The sequence below is a fragment of the Anguilla anguilla genome, chromosome 6, assembly GCF_013347855.1.
Source record: "Anguilla anguilla isolate fAngAng1 chromosome 6, fAngAng1.pri, whole genome shotgun sequence".
Lineage (NCBI taxonomy): Eukaryota > Metazoa > Chordata > Actinopteri > Anguilliformes > Anguillidae > Anguilla > Anguilla anguilla.
This window is the reverse complement of record NC_049206.1, coordinates 31,875,806-31,899,051: the sequence shown is the minus strand read 5'-3', so window position 1 is coordinate 31,899,051 and position 23,246 is coordinate 31,875,806. Positions and strand designations below refer to the sequence as shown.

General features: G+C 37.7%; 1 protein-coding gene across 1 annotated transcript in view; it reads right to left on the bottom strand.

The window, feature by feature from the left end:
* Positions 1-23,246, bottom strand: part of micu2 (mitochondrial calcium uptake 2) — a 125,557-nt gene that overhangs the window by 46,763 nt on the left and 55,548 nt on the right. The window contains 5 exon segments of the mRNA XM_035422306.1: positions 1,408-1,461; positions 2,464-2,546; positions 6,927-6,974; positions 8,460-8,535; positions 21,879-21,910. Coding sequence (XP_035278197.1) covers positions 1,408-1,461; positions 2,464-2,546; positions 6,927-6,974; positions 8,460-8,535; positions 21,879-21,910 — 293 coding nt within the window.

The window sequence follows — 23,246 nt, the reverse complement described above, 5'->3', positions numbered from 1 at the left end:
AAATGTTTTAGGTTTGCCAAGATGCGTCATTATCAGGTGTGTTAACGTACCCACCATGTCCTCTGTACTATGGCCCCGTCTGTATGTAAACTGATAGCGGACATGTTTACTACCGATGGACCTAGTGAGTTGCTGGATCAGAATTCTCTCAAATAATTTCTTCAAAATGGATGTTAAAGCTACCGGACAAAAGTCATTTGGTTCTTAAGGACATAATTTCCTGCGGAAAGGTGTGCTGTATGACGTAGGATCATTTTAGTTTTTTTTAATGCAAGGGAGACTTGTGGCTCTCAAATTCGTCAAATCTAATGACATTAAAGCCAGAGCTGCATTTGAAAACCACGCCAACTTTCACTATGTTTACACTGTTTAGTTACCTCGAGTAGTAGCTGCTGAAAACACAAGCTGTCCACGGAGAATTCACTTCCTTGTAGTTTTAATGCTTCAGAAACGTGTTTTCAAGAAATCATTACCAAAGGCAGTTCAAGTTATTTTTCATTCTATTGAGAAAGATGATGGTTCAGGAGGTGAAAGTTAGTGTGCTTTCTGGAGATGATGATTTTATTTCCATGCAATGTTTCCATTCAATAGACCCAATCGAGGAGGATGTGAATAGCACTATTCTAATGGATTACGTGTCTTTACTGCTTGAGTAATAAAATATGAACATTACAAGCTACTTACATATTCTATTGCCATTTACTATTAAAGCTGTTGGAATATATAAACATTGTTTTACAGGCAATACAAAACCTGCGGCAACTGTGTTTAGTACAGTGAGATTTTGTGTCACTTTCACTTTTGGATCGGACTGCCCAGCTGCTTCAAAAGCTTGTAAACTTTGTTCAGTTGATGACAAAAATAAATTTATTATTATTCAACACTAATAATAAAGTGGGGATGGAAGCGGGGGCCCTGTGTATCTTTGCCGCAGTCATTTCTGGACGCCACCCCTTCTTCCCCAATTCTTTCGCTGACCTGTTGTCCTTCTCAACTCAGGAGGAATAAGGTCCAAAAGGCCAGGGGGTGAATGATTCTTTGTCATCCATTGAATCGCTGAAGGTTGCACTGTAAGCAAAGCCCCTCTGTTGTATGGACTCAAGGACAAGTATGCTTGCCACACTGGCACATGATAACGCACCAGTATCTTGTTTGTTGTGATTGCAACCATAATCCAAATAAAACAATCCTCACAATCACAAGTTCAACTTTACAGGAAAACATATTTTGACCTACCTAAGAACATAATAAACATGACTGCGAAACAAATGAAGAAATATAATTATAAACAAAAAACAAAATAAGCATATGCAGCTGAGCCGTGTGCCTGCAAAATACATAGAATAGGATCTACACAAATATTGTCGCTGGAGCAAAATACGAACTAAAGTCAAGGTGATTACTTACATGGGAAGTTTCCTTTTGAACTTTTTCTTTCTTCTTCCCAATGATGTTTTTCAGCTTCAGGGAAAAGGTAAAAGGAATTAATTATTTTTAAAACATCTTACATTTGATTAAACATACTGTCTTATGAAGAAAAAGCCCTGAAAGCACTGAAGAATTCTTGAAAAAGTATAAGCGCATAATGATCCAATGAACACTCAGATATAATGAATTCTTGGATGATTACCATACATACCTCTTGGTCATCTTATTTATCCAATGGAAGGCCAGAAATAGCAAACAAATAACAATTTATAATTGATCAAAAGTATCATGGGAACCAATTAATAATTTATGGTTAAACATATTTTCTTTAATCTTGACTAAGATTAACCATAAACTCAAAATGTTTGGTTAAAAATAATCAAGGTTAAAGTAAATATACTGTTCATCCATTCACATTTTATTAAATACAATAAAATAAATATAGCATCATTCAGTACTTTGCGCACAAATACATGAAAGTAAAAGAATCATGAAGTCACTGAATTCCTAATTTCTTCCGACAGGTATTGATGTTAGCAAATGATAAAAAATAGTTTTTAATAAAAAACCCTTTCTGATTAATTCCAAAAGTTAGGTTTTGTTTGTTGTGAATTAACCACTCAACCAAAAAGCACAACTACCACATTCCTTTTATGTCATGCTTGTATAACATTTGTATTGATATTTGTATAACATTTATCAAAATAATTAACAAATATAATTTGTGAACCAGCCAGCTATGTCATCTTTAACAATCAATAGTACAAATCATTGGCCTTTAAAGAATCAAATGATCAAGTGAGAGAAGCAAGTTGTTAGCTTTAGTCATTGTGCAAGGGCCTGAAATGTAAGTAAGCTAGAAAACCACTTCAATGGAAAATTATCAATAACTATCAATCATTTTTGGCCAATTTTTCACTGATGAAAAACAGATTTAAAAAATCAAAAACAGATTAAAAATCAACATCATCTTGAATTGAATTTTAGACTTGCATGTACACAAAGTGAAACTGCAAATGCATAGAAAGAGCATACCTTCAAAAATTCCTTTCTCTCCACATGTTCATTGCCATCAACATCGAGCATTTTGAAAGCAATTTGGAATCCTGTGTGTGGCTCTGAAAAATTATAATCATAAAAACAGAAAAACAATCAGAAAAGGCAACTGCAGTGACTTCAAACGGTCTCATTTGGTTGGTGCTACCATTGCCAATTTCAATAAATATTGAATTGTCACCAACCAATCATGTTATGAATTGTGATATTATGCAACTTCTTGCATGTTTTTTGAGATTAGCAATGGTATTGGGGGATCTTTGACCATTCCTCCATGCAGAATCTGAAAACTGAAAATTGGTAGGTTTGAGAATTGATTCCCCCCCCCCATTTGATCACCAATGTCATAAAACACTATACACGACCACTCAATAGCGTTCATCAACAAATCAAAAGAAAGAAAGTACATTTTGTTAAGGCACCATGCTCTGACTGTGGTGCCAGCAACAGCTGTGGCTGATAGCTTCATAGGGTGGTGAGATTGTGTTTCCCAGGGTATGGGAGTGCTCAGGTGGTTAGAGCCCACATTCATCATGATCTAGCATCCCCTGCTGGTCGATTGGGTGCCTATGGACTGCATGCTAACGCCCCACATGAAAGGTCCTCCACAAACTCTGCTCGGCGAGACTCAAGCTGTTGTGCTGTCATCTGGGCATGAGCACCTGGTGTGGGGAGAGCTCCTGGAGAAGTCATGTGGACCCCCAGACTGTACTGTGATGGGTGAGCCTACAAACTCTTATTCCACTTCCAAGGAATATTCTTGCTGTGACTCCATTGTCAGGCTGTGGATGGGTCTCTATGAAGGTCATAAACCCAATAGATTGAGTAATAACCATCAGGCAGAATGCAAAGTTGGCAGACCTGTACCCATGGCTGGCTTTGGAGGTCCAGCCTGCTGAGAGTTTACAGCCAATGTATCAGAGCTGAGCAGGCCTCTGAGTGATCTAACATTGCAGATGTCCGGAGAGAACGTAGATTGAGCGGCTTGGATATTGACTCAGTGTTGACTACCATTCTTATCAACAGGTAAGCTAAGTAACATATCAGGACTAAAAAAATAATATTCTACTATATTTTACTTTCTCTAGTCTAGCATTACCAATGATCACATTAGTCAGATAGAACTGACAGGCTAACTCACCTAAACATTTGTTATATTTTCCTAAATTATGACATCAGAGCTACATAGTACTAGTGTGTAAAGACATAGCCGTTTGCAGACATTCTGCAACTTCTAGCAGTTCAAATAGCAGCCGTGTTGTGCTGAATGCAGATTTATAAGCTACATACCCTAGGTAACTAGTGTTGTCATGGATGTTGAATTTTCCCATTCTGTAACAATATCTGCACCTAGGTAATGATGTACCTGGGTGTCTGGGTAACAATAACTAGCTTAGCTGTTGTGTTGTGCAGTAGTATTGCTATAATACATTGCAAAGTTGCAATATAAATAAATTATTAATTACTTATCTGGTGTGATGTTACAATAACCAGCTGCCTATCTCACTAAGTTCAGCAGTGTACCACCACTGTGCACAAAGACACAGAGAGAGAGAACATCAGCAACCACTTACGGGGCCTGAGTTTGATCGAGAGCAGCTAGTGAGGCAGTGTCTGCTTTGGGTTGCGACTGCAGTTCACTAGATGGGTTTCAAATAACCTTTTGCTCCTTTAAATACTCTAACACAATACACCAACTCACTACCAAAAGCTCTGTGGGGTGCTGACAGAAATCAGGGAGACAGATATTACCACAAATTCAACCAGTGAGTTTGCTTGAATGATTTTTTCAGAAATCCGTGGTGCTGTTCTGAATGCTGAAAGGTTATATATTTTTCATGAATAAAAATAAACAAGACCAAGTAAGCGTAGAAAGTATTTATTTTAAAAATTTGTTTTGTGATGTGGGTTTGTGTAATAAGTGATTGGGGGATGGGAGTCACCTTTTATTTTACTTCCATTTACTGCCCTGAGCTCTAAAAAGGGAAAAAGTTACGTTGTTGGCCAGAAATGAGTCGGCTGCAGGCGCTGAGTTTGAATTTGCAGTGTGTTTGTAGCCTATTTTTTAAATAAATCTTTGCTTTATCCCCATTTTGTATCTCCATACCAGTAGGGGGTAGGAAGAAAGGGAAACAGCTTTATAACTCCACATATGAGCATCACAGAGCAGCAGTGTAGTATGATGGGTAAGGAGCTGGCCAAAAAACTTAAAGGTCACAGGTTTGATTCCCAGGTAGGAAACTGCTGAATCTTGAAAGGGACATCTTTACATGTAAAGCCAATGGAAAGACTGCATATGTATTCCATATTTAGTCACAGTCATTGATAATACAATGACATGAGTGTAGCACAGTGGGTAAGGAACTGGGCTTGTAACCGAGAGGTCGCAGGTTCGATTCCCGGGTAAGGACACTGCCGTTGTACCCTTGAGCAAGGTACTTAACCTGCATTGCTTCAGTATATATCCAGCTGTATAAATGGATACAATGTAAAATGCTATGTAAAAAAGTTGTGTAAGTCGCTCTGGATAAGAGCGTCTGCTAAATGCCTGTAATGTAATGTAATAACATGGTAATTCCACAAAAAATCCTCTTGTTTGTTTCGCTATTCAGTGATTAGCATTTTTCACCGCTGTAGTGGCATACTTTCAGGCTATTGTTGGGTTTATTTTCTTGCTATGACAGAAGACAGACACTTTTGTCCAGTGTGTCATGCTTGGGGGGTGTAGTTGCAGATGAGACAGCAGGGAGGGGTTTCTATTTGAATGGATGACCTACGCAACAATGATGCCACTTAGAAACACTGTATTTGGCATAGTCTTTGTGCATTGTCGACTAATCATGCAAGAACAGAGTTTGTTGTTTCGACTCATATTTTGGTTGCAGGAGCACTGAATGTCTAAGTTGAGCAATTTCAGGATGTCTGCGTTTGTTTCTTAACACCCAGGTAAGCTTTTACTAAGCAAATAACCTACCATACTGACCAGTCTGGTATGTACTTATCCTAAATGCCTGTGGCCAGGTAGCTATTTCTTTTTCATTAATCACTTGGAAATTAGCTGAACACATTTAACATTAAACACTTAACTACCTTAAAAAGTCAAACATGTTGATGAGTAAAATTTTTCCTTTAAAAAATATTAAACACCATTTGAAAATAAAGCTTTATACTCAAAAATTACTTCCAGAACAGTTTAACCTAGCTTGCTCAAAAACTGTTTTGTAAAAAAAAAATAATAATAACTTGGTTATCACATGGCTCCATTCTATTGGGAGGTGGTAGAGGAGTGAAATGCACATGTACGAACCTGAACTGACTACGGTATTGCATTGTACAATAAGTTATTGACCATGTTACATTTAGCAAGCATTATATTTATGCCACTCTCCCCTACAATTTTTTTCTATTTGTACACAACTTAGATAAAACAGTTTTAAACATGGATTTCTTTAAAACAGGTGCATACAAAACCACAATCATCCAATCCCGCAATAAACTAAAACTAAAACTAACTAAAACTAAAAATAACGTTTAGAAATTGGTTGCTGGTTTAAAAATCCATGCAGGTAAGTCAAGTTACACCTTGTAACGAGTGTCTTGCGTTATTTATGCCATTTTCCAAGTCCACCTTGATACTCACATCTGGAGTTCTAAAGCTTTAAATAGAACACTACCTAACTGGGTGAGGATTGGCCAGATTTGTTATCTGTGCAAAGGGGTTAATGCACCTGTACTGTCAGACTTAATACCGGGCGAAGACAAGTGTGGATATATACACAGATCATATTTCTAAGGGAAATATAGGCCTAATCAACACAGCTATTTGAGGGTAGGTAATGCAATAACAAATTCCAAGTTGTTTAGGGTTCAGTATACATTGCAAGCTAGAAAATCATGTTTTAAATCAAATAAAATTATTTGTACAACATAAAACCCAGCTATATAAACAATTCTATTGCAATGGAGTAGATTGGATCAGACATCTGGGAGATTCGATGACGTAACACTGGAGAACAATCTGGTTCTTTACAGTAACACCGCGTTAAATTCCTGCAGCGGTGGTAATGGTAGATGAAACAATGCACACAATATTTTCTATTTGAAAAGTACATAAATTTGTGATGAGAGAAATACAATAATGACATCACTAAATAAGCTTGTAAATAATCAGCAGTGTCTTGCCTACTGGTATCAATTATTCAGAAGCCAAATTAGGTAACAGTGTGTATACTGTTACCTAAGAAATTAATCAAAATAATGAATAGCTTTGAATTTGATGAAATGTTGAAGTAGCAAGGATTCATTTTCCTACCTGGAGAAGCCTTCACTGATCATTAAAATAAGAAAATTATAAAAATAATAAAATAAAACTTACCACAAAAAACCTGCAAGAAATATGTCAGCAGGTTAGACAATTTCACAGATAATTATTTAGAACTTACTTGTAAGAATAGTCAACAGAAACAGGTATTCTGTATAGGAAATCAAACCTATAAAAATAAAAGGAAGATTACTTCACACATTATGTTTCAAATGCTTTCCAGAAAAGAAAATGACAATAAAGATGGGAGTATACCTGCTGTGAAAACTAAATTTGGCTAGTTCATACAAACTAAATGATGCATTTGTGGAGAAAACAAAACACCACATTGTGCGCACATACCTGCTGGCCGAATGAGCTGAGATGCAGAGAAGATTGTATGTTCCTCCACTCAATCAGACAGGTCACAGCCAATGCAGCCAATGCCGCCACTCATACGACCAACACACTGACACCAGCAAGCATGCGCACACTCCAGTGGCCGAAGTCAATGTGGAGTTTTGTCTTCTCCACAAACGATTAGTTTGTATAAACATGCTAAATTAAATTTAGTTTCGGCAGCAAGTACACTCCCAACTTAAAATTATGAGCAATCCAAAAAGGAACCACACGCTACTTATTTTAAAAACCAGCCACCATTTGTCTTGTGAGGCCAATCAATGGCTGTAGCCTATACATTGTTCAGTCTCTGAAATAACCCAAATCAACTAGGCTACACGTTACCTGACAGATGTGTTTTCGATTGATTTTTAAAACGAACTACTGTTGGTGCCTCTCTGATGTGTAGGCGACGTGGGGCGACGTAGCTCAGGAGGTAAGACCGATTGTCTGGCAGTCGGAGGGTTGCCGGTTCAAACTCCGCCCTGGGCATGTCGAAGTGTCCTTGAGCAAGACACCTAACCCCTAACTACTCTGGCGAATGAGAGGCATCAATTGTAAAGCGCTTTGGATAAAAGCGCTATATAAATGCAGTCCATTCATTTATAGAAATAGGCTGTTCCAGAGTATAGGTGCATGTAAGGAAAAGGAAGCTTCACCTACTCTTTTATTGAGAACGTTTGGGAGACAGAGAAGGCTAATATCTATCGATGAGTACACTGACTGGTGTACATAGATCATTACACCAATGATTTTACTTTTATGCCAATCCAGCTAGCCTACAATTGTAGCTACTGGATTTTAGAAACAGAAACTACAAACACAGTACTGGAAAACAAGGGCTAGTTAAGCTAGTAGCTCAGCCCAACACTAGATATAGAACTATTACACAAACACAAAAAAATGTAGACTCAAAAAATAAATAGTTGGATATATTTACTGAATAAATAAATAATAGACATGCTGCACGCAATTAAGTATGTGTGACATCTTCAACTTAATTAGTTTTTCCTAACGTCTTAATAACATTGTGTGCAGTCCAATGATTTATTTATTTATTTTTTGGTTACACTACCACCCAACAGAACCCCCCCCCCCCCCCGGGTAGATGACGTTCTGCTGGTTATTGAAAAAGTAGATCGCAAACCAAAAAGGTCTGGGCACCCCTGGTCTCAATTGTCATGAAAAGGGATGATCTGCTTTCATGCTCACTTATAAGGTGGCAGGTCACAAGAATATTACAGCCCTTTCAAATCCGTGAAATATTATACATTACCATTATCTCCAAAGCTTCTGAAAAGGTTCTTGCCAGCCTCAGCATTCGAAGCAATATCCAGCATTTCATCCACTTCCTGAGGAAATTGCAAAAAGAACCATTAAACTCGGTATGACAAGTAGTATGAAAAAAAGGGTTGGATACAGTTTAGATTTCATCGATTCCGGTTACCAATCCAAATGTTTTAATCAAAATCGAGTTCTTATTGAATCCTGGTTCGATTCTTGTCATATTTTTTTGAAAAAAAAGAACCAAAATGTGTTGTAGATAAAACCAACTTATTTTTCAGCAAATAAATAAATAAATCTAAAATTACTGGCTCAGACTTGTGTAAATGGCAAATTAATCAATAATCCCTAGTCAGGGAATGGTTATGTGCTCACTAACAGAACTTAAAAATAGACTCCTTTATCTGAGAAAAAAGGAAATAAGACTAGAAACACACACCAAAACCCTCAGTGAATATTACAGAGCAGGATGCATTCAGAGAGGGTTACGTATTCTTAAAGAACCGACCATTGGAAAAGACGATTAAGCATTTTGCCAGAGATGGTGTGAGATTTTAAATCATTGGCCTAAATTAAATTAATTTAGTAATTTATTTTACTACTGCTTCTCCAGTAAAAGTCAAAATTGATGAGCAGTCAGAAATATTAAAAAAACATGAACTTGTTTTTAAAACCAAGATAACAGAAATGGAAAACGAACCTTTCAAAATGGAATTACAACAAAATAAAATTCAGATGTATCGCCAAGACACACTTGATTATAAAGACAATAAGGAGGAAGACCCAGGAACTACACAACTCCCTCTCATTCCAGTCAAAGTAAATGGTCTTGCATAGGGTTTCTCAACGGGGGCATTCTCAGATTGCAAGGGGGTGCTGGAAGGACGATGGAACAAAGTAATGGAGTTGCAGGTATTATGGGGGGCGTCTGCACAAGTTTAACTGTCGAGCCCCGGAGGCCAAGCTGTCAGATGGCCTCTGATGTCGAAGGGGAAAATCACAATTCTTACAATTAATAAAATAAATTAAAGCCGCAAGCGGCGTTGGGAGGGGGGAGCACTGGCACTATCGCGCCCCCTATGGAGCGATTTAAAAATGGCTTTGTCCTCATGATCATATACCTTCACCCAACATATCTACTGAATATCATGATGATTGTATAAAAAAGTGATGACTTATGGCCAATTTTGTGGTAAGAGACGCTGGCGGATGACTTAGTTGCGTCGCCATGGACGTGTCCTGGCCGCTTCCCGTAAAGGCCTTTACTAAGTTGTAACACTTAGATGGCATGTCGTAAGACTTAGATGGCCCAGTGTGTATGTACAGCAGCAGCGCTTCCATGCCACAACTAGAAAAAGCGTCACACTAGTGTTGTCATGATACCAAAATTTTTACTTTGATACCGATACCAGGTTTAGTATCACGATAATTGATACTGAAACGATACTGATTCAATACTCGGTACCTAACGATACTGAAATTACTTAATAGATCAGAAACATAATGTCCACAAGGGATGACCTCATTTTCGAATTCACGGTTTATTAAAAACCTGGTTTACTAACAACCTTTAAGTTGAAGCCTGTTCAACATATCAATAAGCATAGGAATATAGTGTTACAACACTAAACCATAGAAAACTATATTAAATATAATTCGAAAATTTAACAATTGTAAAGTAAATTATCCGTAAACAGGTCTTTCACTTTAAAATATATCTAAAAACAGCATATTTCAATAACAATACAGCATTTTCCTATAATAAAATATTTACAAATTAGAACAGCTATTGCTACTGAAGTGATCTGAGTCTAAGCTTGCGCTGTATAAACCACGAAAAAATCCACAAGCGCAGGTCACCTCACTTGCCAACCTTAGTTGCTACTGCCATCTAGCGAAGATTCTGACAAATTACACTTTTCATCCTCTCAATCGGTAATGCGGGAGACTCATGTCCCTGGCTTTTACATTTGATGCAAAACTACTGAACGTCGAAAAATTCTAATACCGAACCGTTTCTTTTTTTTTTTTTTTTAAGTACCGAAAAAGTGCTGAAGTGTCGGTGTACTGTGCAACACTACGTCAGACACATATACCAACCCATTGCTCAGCTTAGCAGAGAATGAACATTTCAGAGCGCCTCAGAGACAGACAGGATAATAATTCATATTTCATATAGCCTAATAAATACGACAATTAAAAAAACGAAACGAAAAATCAACTGGACATTCCTGCTAGCATGCGTGCTGCGCGAAGAATACCTTATTATTTACTTAGACATTGGCAGACTACAGCATTTGCGTCTTTTGTTTATATTCAATAGTAATTGCAGCCAGAAACTGCAGCTGTAGACACAAGAAATTTGTTTTATTATGGTAACAACGGAATGAGGCGGACTGCATATATAGGCTATATTTACCGTCATTGTTTTATTATACCAGCGTGTTTTCGCGCGTTTGCAGAGAAACTCAATTACTATCAATAAAAATGGTTTAGCTATTTCTCAGCATAATGACGGATGGAGATGGGACGAAAATAATTTTCAACCGTCCACCACATTACATTACATTACGGGCATTTGCCAGACGCTCTTATCCAGAGCGACTTACCACATTTTAGCAACGTTCCAACACTCTCGTCATCACTGTTCCATGGGTCACAAAAACTATTACACTAACGCTTACATTGCAGTGTGAAATATCCACATTATATAATACCACTAACCTATTTAAAGACACCCAATTTCAAAAAGAACGTATATAACGAAAAGAACGTATATAAACGAAATATTTTGAGCAGTAATACTTACATAGCAACATGACATTTTATCTGTGTTTAGTAGTATAGAGACAGAAAATCAATGACAAAGTCCTATCCGCTTCTGTTTTGCGCCAGAAAACGATGTCAGATAGGTCTATCAGCAAAGAAATGGCTTAGCTATGCCCTGAAGTCCTCAATAATAATAGTACTCTCCAAGAAATTATGAAAATCGTTGACAACGTTTCGTCAGGTGAACCGTCTTTTATGCTACGCCACAGTGAAAGCGCAAGTGAATGCGATAAGAAAATATTCCGTTACATTGACCTATAAAACGCTATTCCAAAAGCAAAATCAGACATGTTATACATCGTTAGAAAGCTTATACTCTTACCTACTGAATAAATTAATTGTCAATCGAGGCAAATTGCCCTAAAAAGGGCGACAACGACGTAAGCAACAGATGTGGTATTACGCACAGCTATTTTTGAACGTAGCCTACCCAGTGATCAAAAATGCGCGTATATTTCGCCAACGGATTGTCCAAGACAATATATGACCACTCATTCGCAAAAGGGACATCTCTACGCGTGAAACCGATGGTAAGATTGTATATTTATGAAATGTTTAGTCCCAGATATTGACTGTAGAATGACATGGTATAAGGAAAAAAAAACAAAATTATCTTGTTTATTTCGTTATTCAGTGAGCAGCGTTTTCACTGCTGTATTGGCATATTTTAGGGCTAATGTCGGGTTTATCTTGTTGCTACGGAATATTGCATTACATTACATTACAGGCATTTGGCAGACGCTCTTATCCAGAACGACGTACAACAAAATGTATTACCATAACGAGGAACAAGTGTGTCGAAAACCCTAGAGGGCAGTAGCCTACCGTTCTAAGTGCAGGGAACAACCGCATAGTTCAACTTGGACCCTGTAGGTTAAACTGATTAACACTAACACGAACAAGAACAGCAGCACGCAGTCTATGCAGAAATAGAAGGAATAGTTAAGACGAGTTAAGACTAAGTCACGTACGAAACAACTACCTAGTTACAACCCTAAGCTTACAGTCAATGTAGAGATTAAATTGAGAATACGATTTCTCTCAGCATAATGACGGATTTAAAGACTAAACGAACTCAGCCGATATTGTCTTCAAATGAACCGTATTATTTATTTAGACATTGGCAGACTACAGCATAAATTGCGTCTTTTGTTTATATTCAACATTAGTAATTGCAGTGAGAAACTGCAGCTGTAGATCGTTATGTTATGATAGCAACGGAACGAAACGGACTATGAGGTTACCGTCATTGTTTCATTATACCAGCGTGTTTTCGCGCGTTTGCACAGAAACTCAGAACCTATCAATAAAATGGTTTAGCTATTTCTCAGCATAATGACCGATTTAAAAATTAAACGAACTCACCCGACACTGTCTTCCAATGCTTCCCGACGGTCAGACCGTCCCCTCACTGATAAAAACTAGACCCTACGGCAATAGTTAAGACGAGTTAAGTCACCTACGAAACAACTACCTAGTTACAACCCTAAACTTACAGTCGATTTAGAGATTAAATTGAGGATACGATTTACAGCATAAATTGCGTCTTTTGTTCATATTCAATATTAGTAAATGCAGCGAGAAACTGCAGCTGTATGTCATTATGTTATGGTAGCAACGGAACGAAGCGGACTATATATGCATTAGGCTACCGTCATTGTTTTATTATACCAGCGTGTTTTCGCGCGTTTGCACAGAAACTCAAAAACTACCAATAAAATGATTTAGCTTTTTCTCACCATAATGACAGATTTAAAGACTTAACGAACTCACTTGATACTGTCTTCAAATGGATCCATGCCAAAGAAAAGTAATTATTCATCCTCTCAGAAAGCTTTTACTAAGAAACTTTGGGTAGCCTATCCTAGCATGCACGCTAGGTGGCAGTGTCAGACCGTCCTTTCACTGATAAAAACTAAACCCTACAGTGTCAGATTACTTGCGTCGCCATGGTTGTCGCTAGCCGTAAAGAAGTTTACTCGATGTCGTAATCGTTTGGATTTGGAGCTCCAGCTTTTCCGCACCCCACCTAATGAAAAAGTCCAAATGGTGTGCAAACCATATGGCGGACATAGGTGCTCCCAATAGGAAAGTTGTAGAGCATATTCAGATGCATCAGTCGATGAAGTTTTGTGTTGATCTGACTTATGGTGTGGGAGTTATGGCCTTTTAAAGTATGACCCTCTTGTTATAGCGCCACCATCTGGCCAACATAGGTGATTTTTAGTGCCTGAGTAGTGGGGGGCCATAGGAACCCACCTGCCAAATTTGGTTGCTCTAGGACTTACGGTTGCTGAGCCTCAGACATTTTAGCGGAGAAAACTGCCACGCCCCAACTAAAAAGTCTAAATGGCGGGCAAACAATATGGCGGACAAAGGTGGGGCCAATGACAAAGTTGTAGAGCACGTTGAGATGCATAGGTCGATGAAGTTTTGTGTTGATCTAACTTATGGTGTGGGAGTTATGGGCTTTTACGCGTTACCCTTTGTTATAGCGCCACCATCTGGCTGACATACGTGATTTTTAGTGCCTGAGTAGTGGGGGCCCATAGGAACCCACCTGCCAAATTTGGTTGCTCCAGGACTTACGGTTGCTGAGCCTCAGACACTTTTAGCAGAAAAAAATAATAAGAATAATAATCCTAACAGATACAATAGGGTTCCACCAGCTTCGCTGCTTGGACCCCTAAAAATATGCAAGAGAACAGGCAATGGTTTGTGGAAGCAACCACACTAAATGCCAAGGAACATTAGAGGCTGAGAATCATTACCTGACTGAAATTTAACAAAGACACTATTATAAAATCAAACTTAAACACTTTGTTAGATGTTTGCCTGCATGAATATGTATCTGGTAATCAAACGTGTCAGTATAGTCCAAAAAAAGTTTGGACTATAGTTAGTTTTGGACCTTCTTATTTAGTTTAGTATTTTACACATATTTAGTGTAAAATACAGACTTTGAAATGTCCTACGTTCCAAAAACGCAGCATTCCATGGGGTAGCGAGGGCACTGATGTCGCAGATTGGGGACATTCATTGCACAATGGCCCCTGTAGGTTCTGAGATTTTGAGGAGAGCAAAAGTGTCAAGACGGTAACTGGTGGATTTTTTTGTAAGCTGACTTTTATAGTTAAACTTTATGCAGTTTATGGCTGTAGCAATACATGCAACCTAGCTAGCTGGCAGGTGAACTCCTACCCCAGTAATGAGTTAGGGTAAATTAATAACATACGCATAGTAGGCTTAAACACAGTCTAGCCAACTAAAAGTAAGCCACTGTGCCGAATTATGCTTCTTTTTTGTGCTTTTTAGTCTGTACACCGAAGCAAGCTACCTGGCTTAATGTTCTGACCAGCCTACAGCCAAACATTGTCCGGACTGAGCCCTGTTCATGGTTCTGATGTCTACCTTGACCTACTTTCCCAATTGCCCAAGTCGCACAAGCCAACACATTGTCTAGTGTAAAATATCTAGGCCTAATGGTGCAGTGTGTGCATGTGTTTGCGTGTGTCTGAGGGTGAGAGGGGGATCATACAACTCGCCTCTGCCACTGCTACAACCCTTCTTTTTTTTTTACCAGGCAGTTTTCTTTGGCCACAGTACAATGATGACATGCACAGAAAACAAATGTATTATCTTAATAAAGCTAGCTAAAGAGCATGACATGACATCCACATTTCTTTCAGACTAAGCACTTTTTCTTTGAATTTCGCAATGCTACCGATGGCTGTGTAAATATTATGATCAATAAACAAAAAAAATGTCAGACCAATATTTGCATTTATAGAATACAGGGTATTCTCTCCCGGGATATTGGCTCTACTTATCAGTGTAAAAAATGCAGAATCCTATGTTAATGCAACCTCAGAGTCTGATATTAACCTCTTGACCACAAGCACATAATTTGGCATGTGCATAAAATTAATCTGAAAAGATTGAGTCAATCATCTTGAGTTAAAACAAGACCAGGTTAAAACCTGCTGGATCTAACACACGTGATCCGGCCGACCAATGGTGTAACTTCATAACTTGGCCAACCAATGGTGTAACTTCATCAGTCAGTCACTCAGTCGCAGACGTTCACGTTTGTAGGGCTGGCCCCGCTGTTACGGTCCAGCCAAAAATCACAAAGCAATGCAGGCCTGTGAACTGTATGGCACACACTGTGCCTTGAAAAAAAAAGGTGCCCCGCAAACATCAGTCTGTGACTATATGTGGACACTTGACATTTGACATCTCATCCAAAATTATGGGCATTGATGTGGAGTTGGTCCACCATTTGCCGCTATAACAACCTCTTCTCTTCTGGGATTGTGCACCAATTTTGCACTGGTATGACTATGCAAAGGTACTCAGAAGGCTGCTTTCTTAACCCCTTATCGCACATGCCAAATCTGGCCAATCCTTGCCCATTTAGGGGGTACCCTATTTAAAGCTTTATAACTCGAGATGGAACACCACAGAGACTTGAAAAATGGCATTTGTAACATTTACAATACTAGCTTAGACTAGTTTATATTCATATTAATTCAAAATAAAGTGCCACAAAATGCAATTCTCTAGGCAAAAAATCCAAAATGAATTTGCTCATTTTTTTGCTGGATCAAAAACATCTTGACCACAAGTTCATAAATTCTATGGGTGGATATGTAGAACTACTAAAGAACTATGAAGCAAAAACTAAGCAGTGTTCCCAGCGTCTCCAAATCTACCCAAAATGTCTAAATTATGCATTGCTGTAAATCAAAACAAATTCACGTATTTCACTACAAATTAAAGCCCGACCGATGCCAGATTTTTGGGTCCGATGCCGATCCCGATTTTGGAGAGTCCTAGCCCACCGATTACCGATGTTTTGACTGATATTTTGTCAAAAAGTGCAACATTTTCAAATCAATTTAAAAAACATATTTTATTAAAGTTTCTAATAATAGTACTCTCCAAGAAATTATGAAAATCGTTGACAACGTTTCGTCAGGTGAACCGTCTTTTATGCTACGCCACAGTGAAAGCGCAAGTGAATGCGATAAGAAAATATTCCGTTACATTGACCTATAAAACGCTATTCCAAAAGCAAAATCAGACATGTTATACATCGTTAGAAAGCTTATACTCTTACCTACTGAATAAATGAATTGTCAATCAAGCCAGACTGTAATAAAAAGGGCGACAACGCCGTAAACAACAGGTGGTATTACGCACAGCTATTTTGGAAGGTACCCAGGCATCACAAATGCGCATATATTTCACAAACGGATTGTCCAAGACAATATATGACGACTCAGCCTAAAAAGGGACAGATCTACGCGTAAAACCAATGGTAAGGTTGTATATTTATTCAATATTTAGTCCCAGATATTGACTGTAGAATGACATGGTATCATTTTTTAAAACTTTGTCTCGTTTATTTTCACTGCTGTACTGGCACATCTTAGGGCCATTGTCGGGTTTATCTTGTTGCTATGACGGAATACGATTTTTGAGTGATGAAAGAATATTTTTATGAATGCCCAGATAGACAATATTGTCCATTATGTCATGGGTGGGGGGTGTAGTTGTAGATGAGACAGCAGGAAGGGGGTGCGTGACCAAAGCGACAATGGTAGCGCTGCAAAACTCCGTATTCGGCATAGTTGTCATGTATCAAGTACTAATGAAACTAAAACAAACCTGTCTGTTTTTAACTCATACTTTGGCTGCAGTAGCACTGAATGTCTGAGTTCAGTAATCTCGGCACGCCACCGTGCCGACCAATAGGGGCTTTGCGCTAAGTGGTTAAACAAATAACTTTATTAAAGAATATTTAACATTATTATATTATTATTTGAATATTAATGTTATTAACATTGTCATCCAATTTTAGAAATGAACACTGAGAAAATAGTTCCAGGTCACATGAACCTTGTTGATGTTGTGGGCAGTGAGAAACACTAGCCTAGATGGAGTGCTAGGAGCGCCCATGTGTCAGTGTAAAAAAAATAAAAATTATTGGTCCTACATATCGGCCACATGTCATCCTTGACTACTGAGTTTTAAAGTCAATAGTCAATATATCATATTAAATTCCATAAAAGGACAATTATTGTCCACAATATGTTTATTTCAGGTTAAACTTATATTTTAAATAATATTTATGTTGATAAAAAAAATGGTCCAATTCTATTCAGCTGGTAAGTTGTTCCAAGAAGTTGTTCCATTGAAGAGGTATATATATTTAGGGCAGCAGTGTAGCACAGTGGGCAAGGAACTGGGCTTGTAACCAAAAGGTCATAGGTTCAATTCCTGGAAAAGGACACTGCTGTTGTACCCTTCAGCAAGGTACTTAACCTGAATTACTTCAGTATATATCCGGCTGTATAAATGGATACAATGTAAAATGCTATGTAAAAAAAAGTCGATCAGGATAAGAGCGTCTGCTAAATGCCTGTAATGTAAACGTAATGTATATAGGCTTCTCATTAAACTGAACTCGTCTGTGGTTTTGAGATTCCTTTTTTAAGCAATTATCATTCCTGCACCAATATTTGTGTGCCAAATTCAAATGAACGGCTTGTGAAATGACAGGAATGTTTCCATTTAATGTTATTGAATAAGCACATGTTTAACCTCAAAATTGGGTGTGAGAAAAGCCTTTTAGTTTATTCATCCATTCATAAATAATTTGACACCACAGGTTAAAATAATTTTTTTCTCAGAGGAGACACAGCCTCACAATCAAGCTTTAGGGAGACACTTGCTCAAAAAATATATTATTATGGCTGACCTGATGGCCTTAATGTGGCCAAAGATCCTAAAAATTTTGCAGCTGACTATGCATAACGTTTTGATGACTTGCTGTAGACAAGGACAACAAAACATTTTTTGTCATTTCCAGCATCAATAATCAATAAATCATTTAGCAATATTTCCGTAAAACTGTATGTAAATTTTACATATAATCGGAAACAAACTAATTCTCCCAGATTTATCAAGCACTTTTTTTCGTATCCATATGCCTAAATAACAATCGTAAATAAAAAGCGCGTTCACAGAACTTGTGATCAGCATAAATTGACACCCCTAAAATGCCATATAAGGAGCTTGGAGTTCCACTGCAAGAAATTTAAAGAGATGACCAAAACAAAAAAAACTAAATAAAAAAACTTCTCTGAAGCAAAGAATGAACTGCTGTTACTGGAAGTACAAGCCAAAAACATATTTTATTCAACAGTGTGACTGTATACTGTTGCATTAAGATTTCCCTTCCCTGGAACTAAGGGGCCTAGCCCAAACCATGAAAACAGCACGAGACCAATATTCCTCATCCACCAAACTTTACAGTTGGCACTATACGGGCAAGTACATATTTACACTTGGCACGATGCATTCTGCTAACCCCAGATTCGTCCATCAGACAGCCAGATAGTGAAGCGTGATTCATCACTCAAGAGAAAGTGCTTCCACTGCTCCGGAGTCCAAATGGCAGTGTGCTTTACACCACTCCCGCCGACGCTTGGCATTGATACGGCTGCTTGGTCATGGAAACCCGTTATGAAGCTCTTCACGAACACTGACGTCGTTTCCAGAGGTAGTCCTACTGTGAGCTTGTGTGGCTAACCACCTTGCAGCTGAGCTGTTGACAACTGTTGAAATTTGACAAACTGACTTTTGGTGGAAAGGTGGCATCCCATGACAGTGCCACGTTGAATGTCACTGAGCTCTTTGGTAAGACCCACTCTACTGCCAATGTTTGTCAATAGAGATTGCATGCCTGTATGCTTGATTTCATGCACCTGTTAGCAATGAGTGCAATAGCCGAAACCACTCATTATGCCCTATTCGCACGGGACTAGTATTACCTGGGGACCTCTAGTAATTTGTAATAATTGCGGAGGTCGTCTGTGATGTTAATCCCGTGCGAATCTGCCATGTCCGTAATTTGTAAAGTAAAAATTACCTACCATATTTCGCCAAACACAGAGGTCATATGATAATATTAGTCCCTTGCGAATCAGCATCTCGGTGATTTGGGGTCGTATTTGACTGTTACGCAGAGCAGAGCCTTGACATTTTCAATCATATCCGGGGGGATAATGTCAGTAAATTCATAGACATATATACATAGTAGAGCCCGACCGATATATCGGTTTGCCCGATATATCGGCCATTATTTGACTTTTTTGACAACATCGGCAGTTATGCCGCCGATGTGTCCCGATATTTTAATAAGTATAATAAACAAAAAAACAATGATTATTTATCTGTACTTGTCTGTTCGAATGTTGTAATTGCTATTTACTAGAATTATCCAGTAGAGGGAGCTCTAATACAAGTGTGAACTGCAGCAGCTGACGCGCTACTTCTCTAATGAGACGTTTGTCACTCGTGCCTCATCCAACATTCTCCACTGCAAGACTTGTCTGCACAGACTCGATTGCCGCAATAAAGATATGTATATTTAGTGAAAGTTTTTAGTTGAATGTGTTTATACGACCACTATGATTATCAAGCGAGTGAGCTAGCTAACACATTTGGTTCACTTTAGCAAGCTAGCTGGCTAGCAAGCCTTTATGAAGTGGCAGTGAGCACATAAGCAGCGTAGGATCTACATTTCCAGAGGACATCGCTGTATCCTCAAATAAATAACCAGCCAAAATAAAATGGTGATTGAATGCATCACACATTTGTTTTTTATTTGAGATAATGATATTAGCTACTACATGATACTGTGTCAATAGCCAACGCGTTATTGCAAGCGAGTGTGTCATCTAGTCACGCGTCATCGTAGCAAGCTAACCAGACAGTAAAAACGCAGATAAAACACTTCTAACATGGATCATTTTAAGCCATGTTATCTAGCTTTGTTGTGATAACATGAGAGAAGGATTGCTGTTGGAGAAGTGAATCAACCAGCAGTTAGCGCGGGTAACCTGCACGAAAGCGCATTGTAGTTTTTTCACGTATTTCATTCAGTCAATTTAATTTCATCTAACGTTACACTTGATTCACTCTTTAGCTCCGCTAGATAATGTCTTACTCTTTGAGACCATGTAGTAGAAATAAAATAAGAAAATATAATTCATTTAACTTACTGAGAATATATAATAAGAAATAATGAGGCTGTGTCAATAGCTAATGCGTTATTGCGAGCGAGTGTGTCATCTAGTCACGCGTCAGAGCGCATTGTAGTTATTTTCACCACCAAATTCTTATGGACAGGGAAGCTCGCTAGATAGTCTTACTCTTTGAGATCATGTAGTAGGAATAAAATAAGAAATTAATAATTAATGTACTGAGAGTAGATACTAAGAAATAATAGCAAATTAATAACAACAACAATAATAATAATATTCATAAAAATACATGTTTGAAACTGGAAAACTGATTTTTTTTAAATTAATTTTTTATAGATGGCTGGAAAAGAAAGGAGTAAAAACTTTAAGGTGGTGCTAATATATATATTTAATTTAATATCATCTTTTACTTTTTTATCTAAAAAGTTCTTTGTGTGTTTATTTTTATTTTTATTTGTTTGCTTATAAGTTAAATGTTCTTAAATATAGAAACTTTAATAAAATATAGGCTAAGTTTTTCAAATTGACTTTCAAGTTGCACTTTTTGACAAAATATTGGTCAAAACATCGGTAATCGGTGGGCTAAGACTCTCCAAAATCGGGATCGGCATCGGACCCAAAAATCTGGCATCGGTCGGGCTCTAATACATAGACGCCGCATTGGCCTTTGGATCAGTGTGTATCAACGTTAGGTTTACATGAACTGAATTACTTACGTGGTGGAAAATAATTCATTGTCATAAGGAATTGCCACAGTTAATTTTAACCTGGCAAGCTGGCTAGAAAGTAATAAATGCATTGCTAGCTAACTTGAGTAGGATTGTAAGCATCAAATAACCTTGATTGTAAGGCTAGCTTTGCTTGTTACCTACCTACACACTCCTCTCTTGAGCGTCTAGCAGCGATTATAGCCTAACTATAGAGATTCTAAGTAACTGGAGATAAAACTTTTTTTTTTACTCCACGTAGATCATAAACCCTTGAATATAAAAATGACTCATTGAAATTGGTTGAGAAATGTAAACGTTATAGTGCTTTTTATCCAGAAAAACCGCAGCTCCCCCGTTTACGTCTATTTGTTTTCAGGCCAGTCTTGCCTGGTCCAATATGACGTATCGCAGCAACGGGCCGAAGCAGTCAATGCGGCATCTATGAGTAAATCTGAGTAAAATACAGACTTATCCCGTGCGAATGCGCCGCACGAAACACAGACGTGGGGGGGTAATTTCTAAATCACACGAGGTCCCCAGGTAATACTAGTCCCGTGCGAATAGGGCTTTAGAAGGGGTGTTCACATATTTTTGCAAATGTAGTGTGTTTTACAAAATACCCCATTTATGTTATTTCAAACGATAGTATATCAGAAATACTTTTTTAGTTATACATTTAATTGTAAGGAATGGTAGGTTGCAAAAAAACTGACAATACATTAAAAATAATGTACACATACTGTTCCTACAGATGCATGGTTCTATAAAATTATTCAGACAGACCAGTATTTCAAACAACAGTTAGTAGCTACTCACTTGTTTGCTCAAGACTTTCTGTTCCAGCTTGCCTATAAAACAAACAGAAAAGCCAAATGTTAATAGCCAAATATCTATTTAATAATAAATACAACTTGCAAAAGCCAGACCGTGGACAGAAACCTATGAAATCACCTTCATTAGAACAATGGCAAACACAGTAAATGTCTGGTTAATAAGAAAAAACACCCATCATTTAAACTGATAAGAAGAATAATTGTAAAACGCTTTGTGATTGTTGCTCACCATAAACCAATGGTAAATTTTTATTTGTTTGCTATATGAAGGCACCATGGACTACAAAAGACAGTACACATAGCTACAAAGCCCATATGTCCAACTCAAATGGTGACTTGTTTAACACCAATTTTGCACCGGTATGACTATGCAAAGGTACTCAGAAGGCTGCTTTCTTAACCCCTTTCCAAATCTGGCCAATCCTCACCCATTTAGGGGGTACCCTATTTAAAGCTTTATAACTCCAATTGTGAACCCACAGAGACTTGAAAAATGGCTTAAATGAAGAAAGACATTTGTACCATTTACAATACTAACTTAGATTAGTTAATATTCATAATTTTGAAAGAAATAAAGTGCCATAAATGCAATTGTCTAAGCAAAAAATCAAAAATGAATTTGCTCTTTTTTAATTTGCAATGAAATACTGAGATATTGCATACATAGAGAAGGTGAAACTATACATGTCCTGGATCAAAGTTCATAAAATCCAAAGGTGGATACGTAGAACTACTATAGATCTATGAAGCAAAAACTAAGCAGTGTACTCAGCATCTCCAAATCTACCCAAAATGTCTGAATTATGCATTGCTGTAAATCACAACATATTCATGTTTTTCACTACAAATTAACTGTTTTTTTACTCAAGAAACTCACTGTTGCATCGTTTTCAAGTGGTAATTACAAGCTTTCCGTCAGTACAGTGGTCTAAAATAGCTAGGCGTCCAGAAACATATCCAAAATCTCTCAAAAATGAAATATGCTTTTTGTCCATTGTAAAGAATATAAATGAGCCCCTTATGAAGGTTTAAGATGAAACATTGATATCAGATTTAAAAATAATGCAAAAACATTGTCACACAATGCGGTATAGTACCTAAATGTGTAATAATTAACTCTCGTATGTATTTCTATACTCTGTACCTTTGTATGTTTTCTTGTATGGGGATGGGACAACATGAAAACAATTTTTGACCATCCACCACGTTTTGGCAATGTTCCAACTCTCACGTCATCACTGTTGCATGCATCACAAAAACTACTAAACTATCAACGAATGCTTACAGTTAAGCACAAAATTATTCATACTCATGCCAAATTTTGAGTTATAGTGAATTTTTATATGACAAA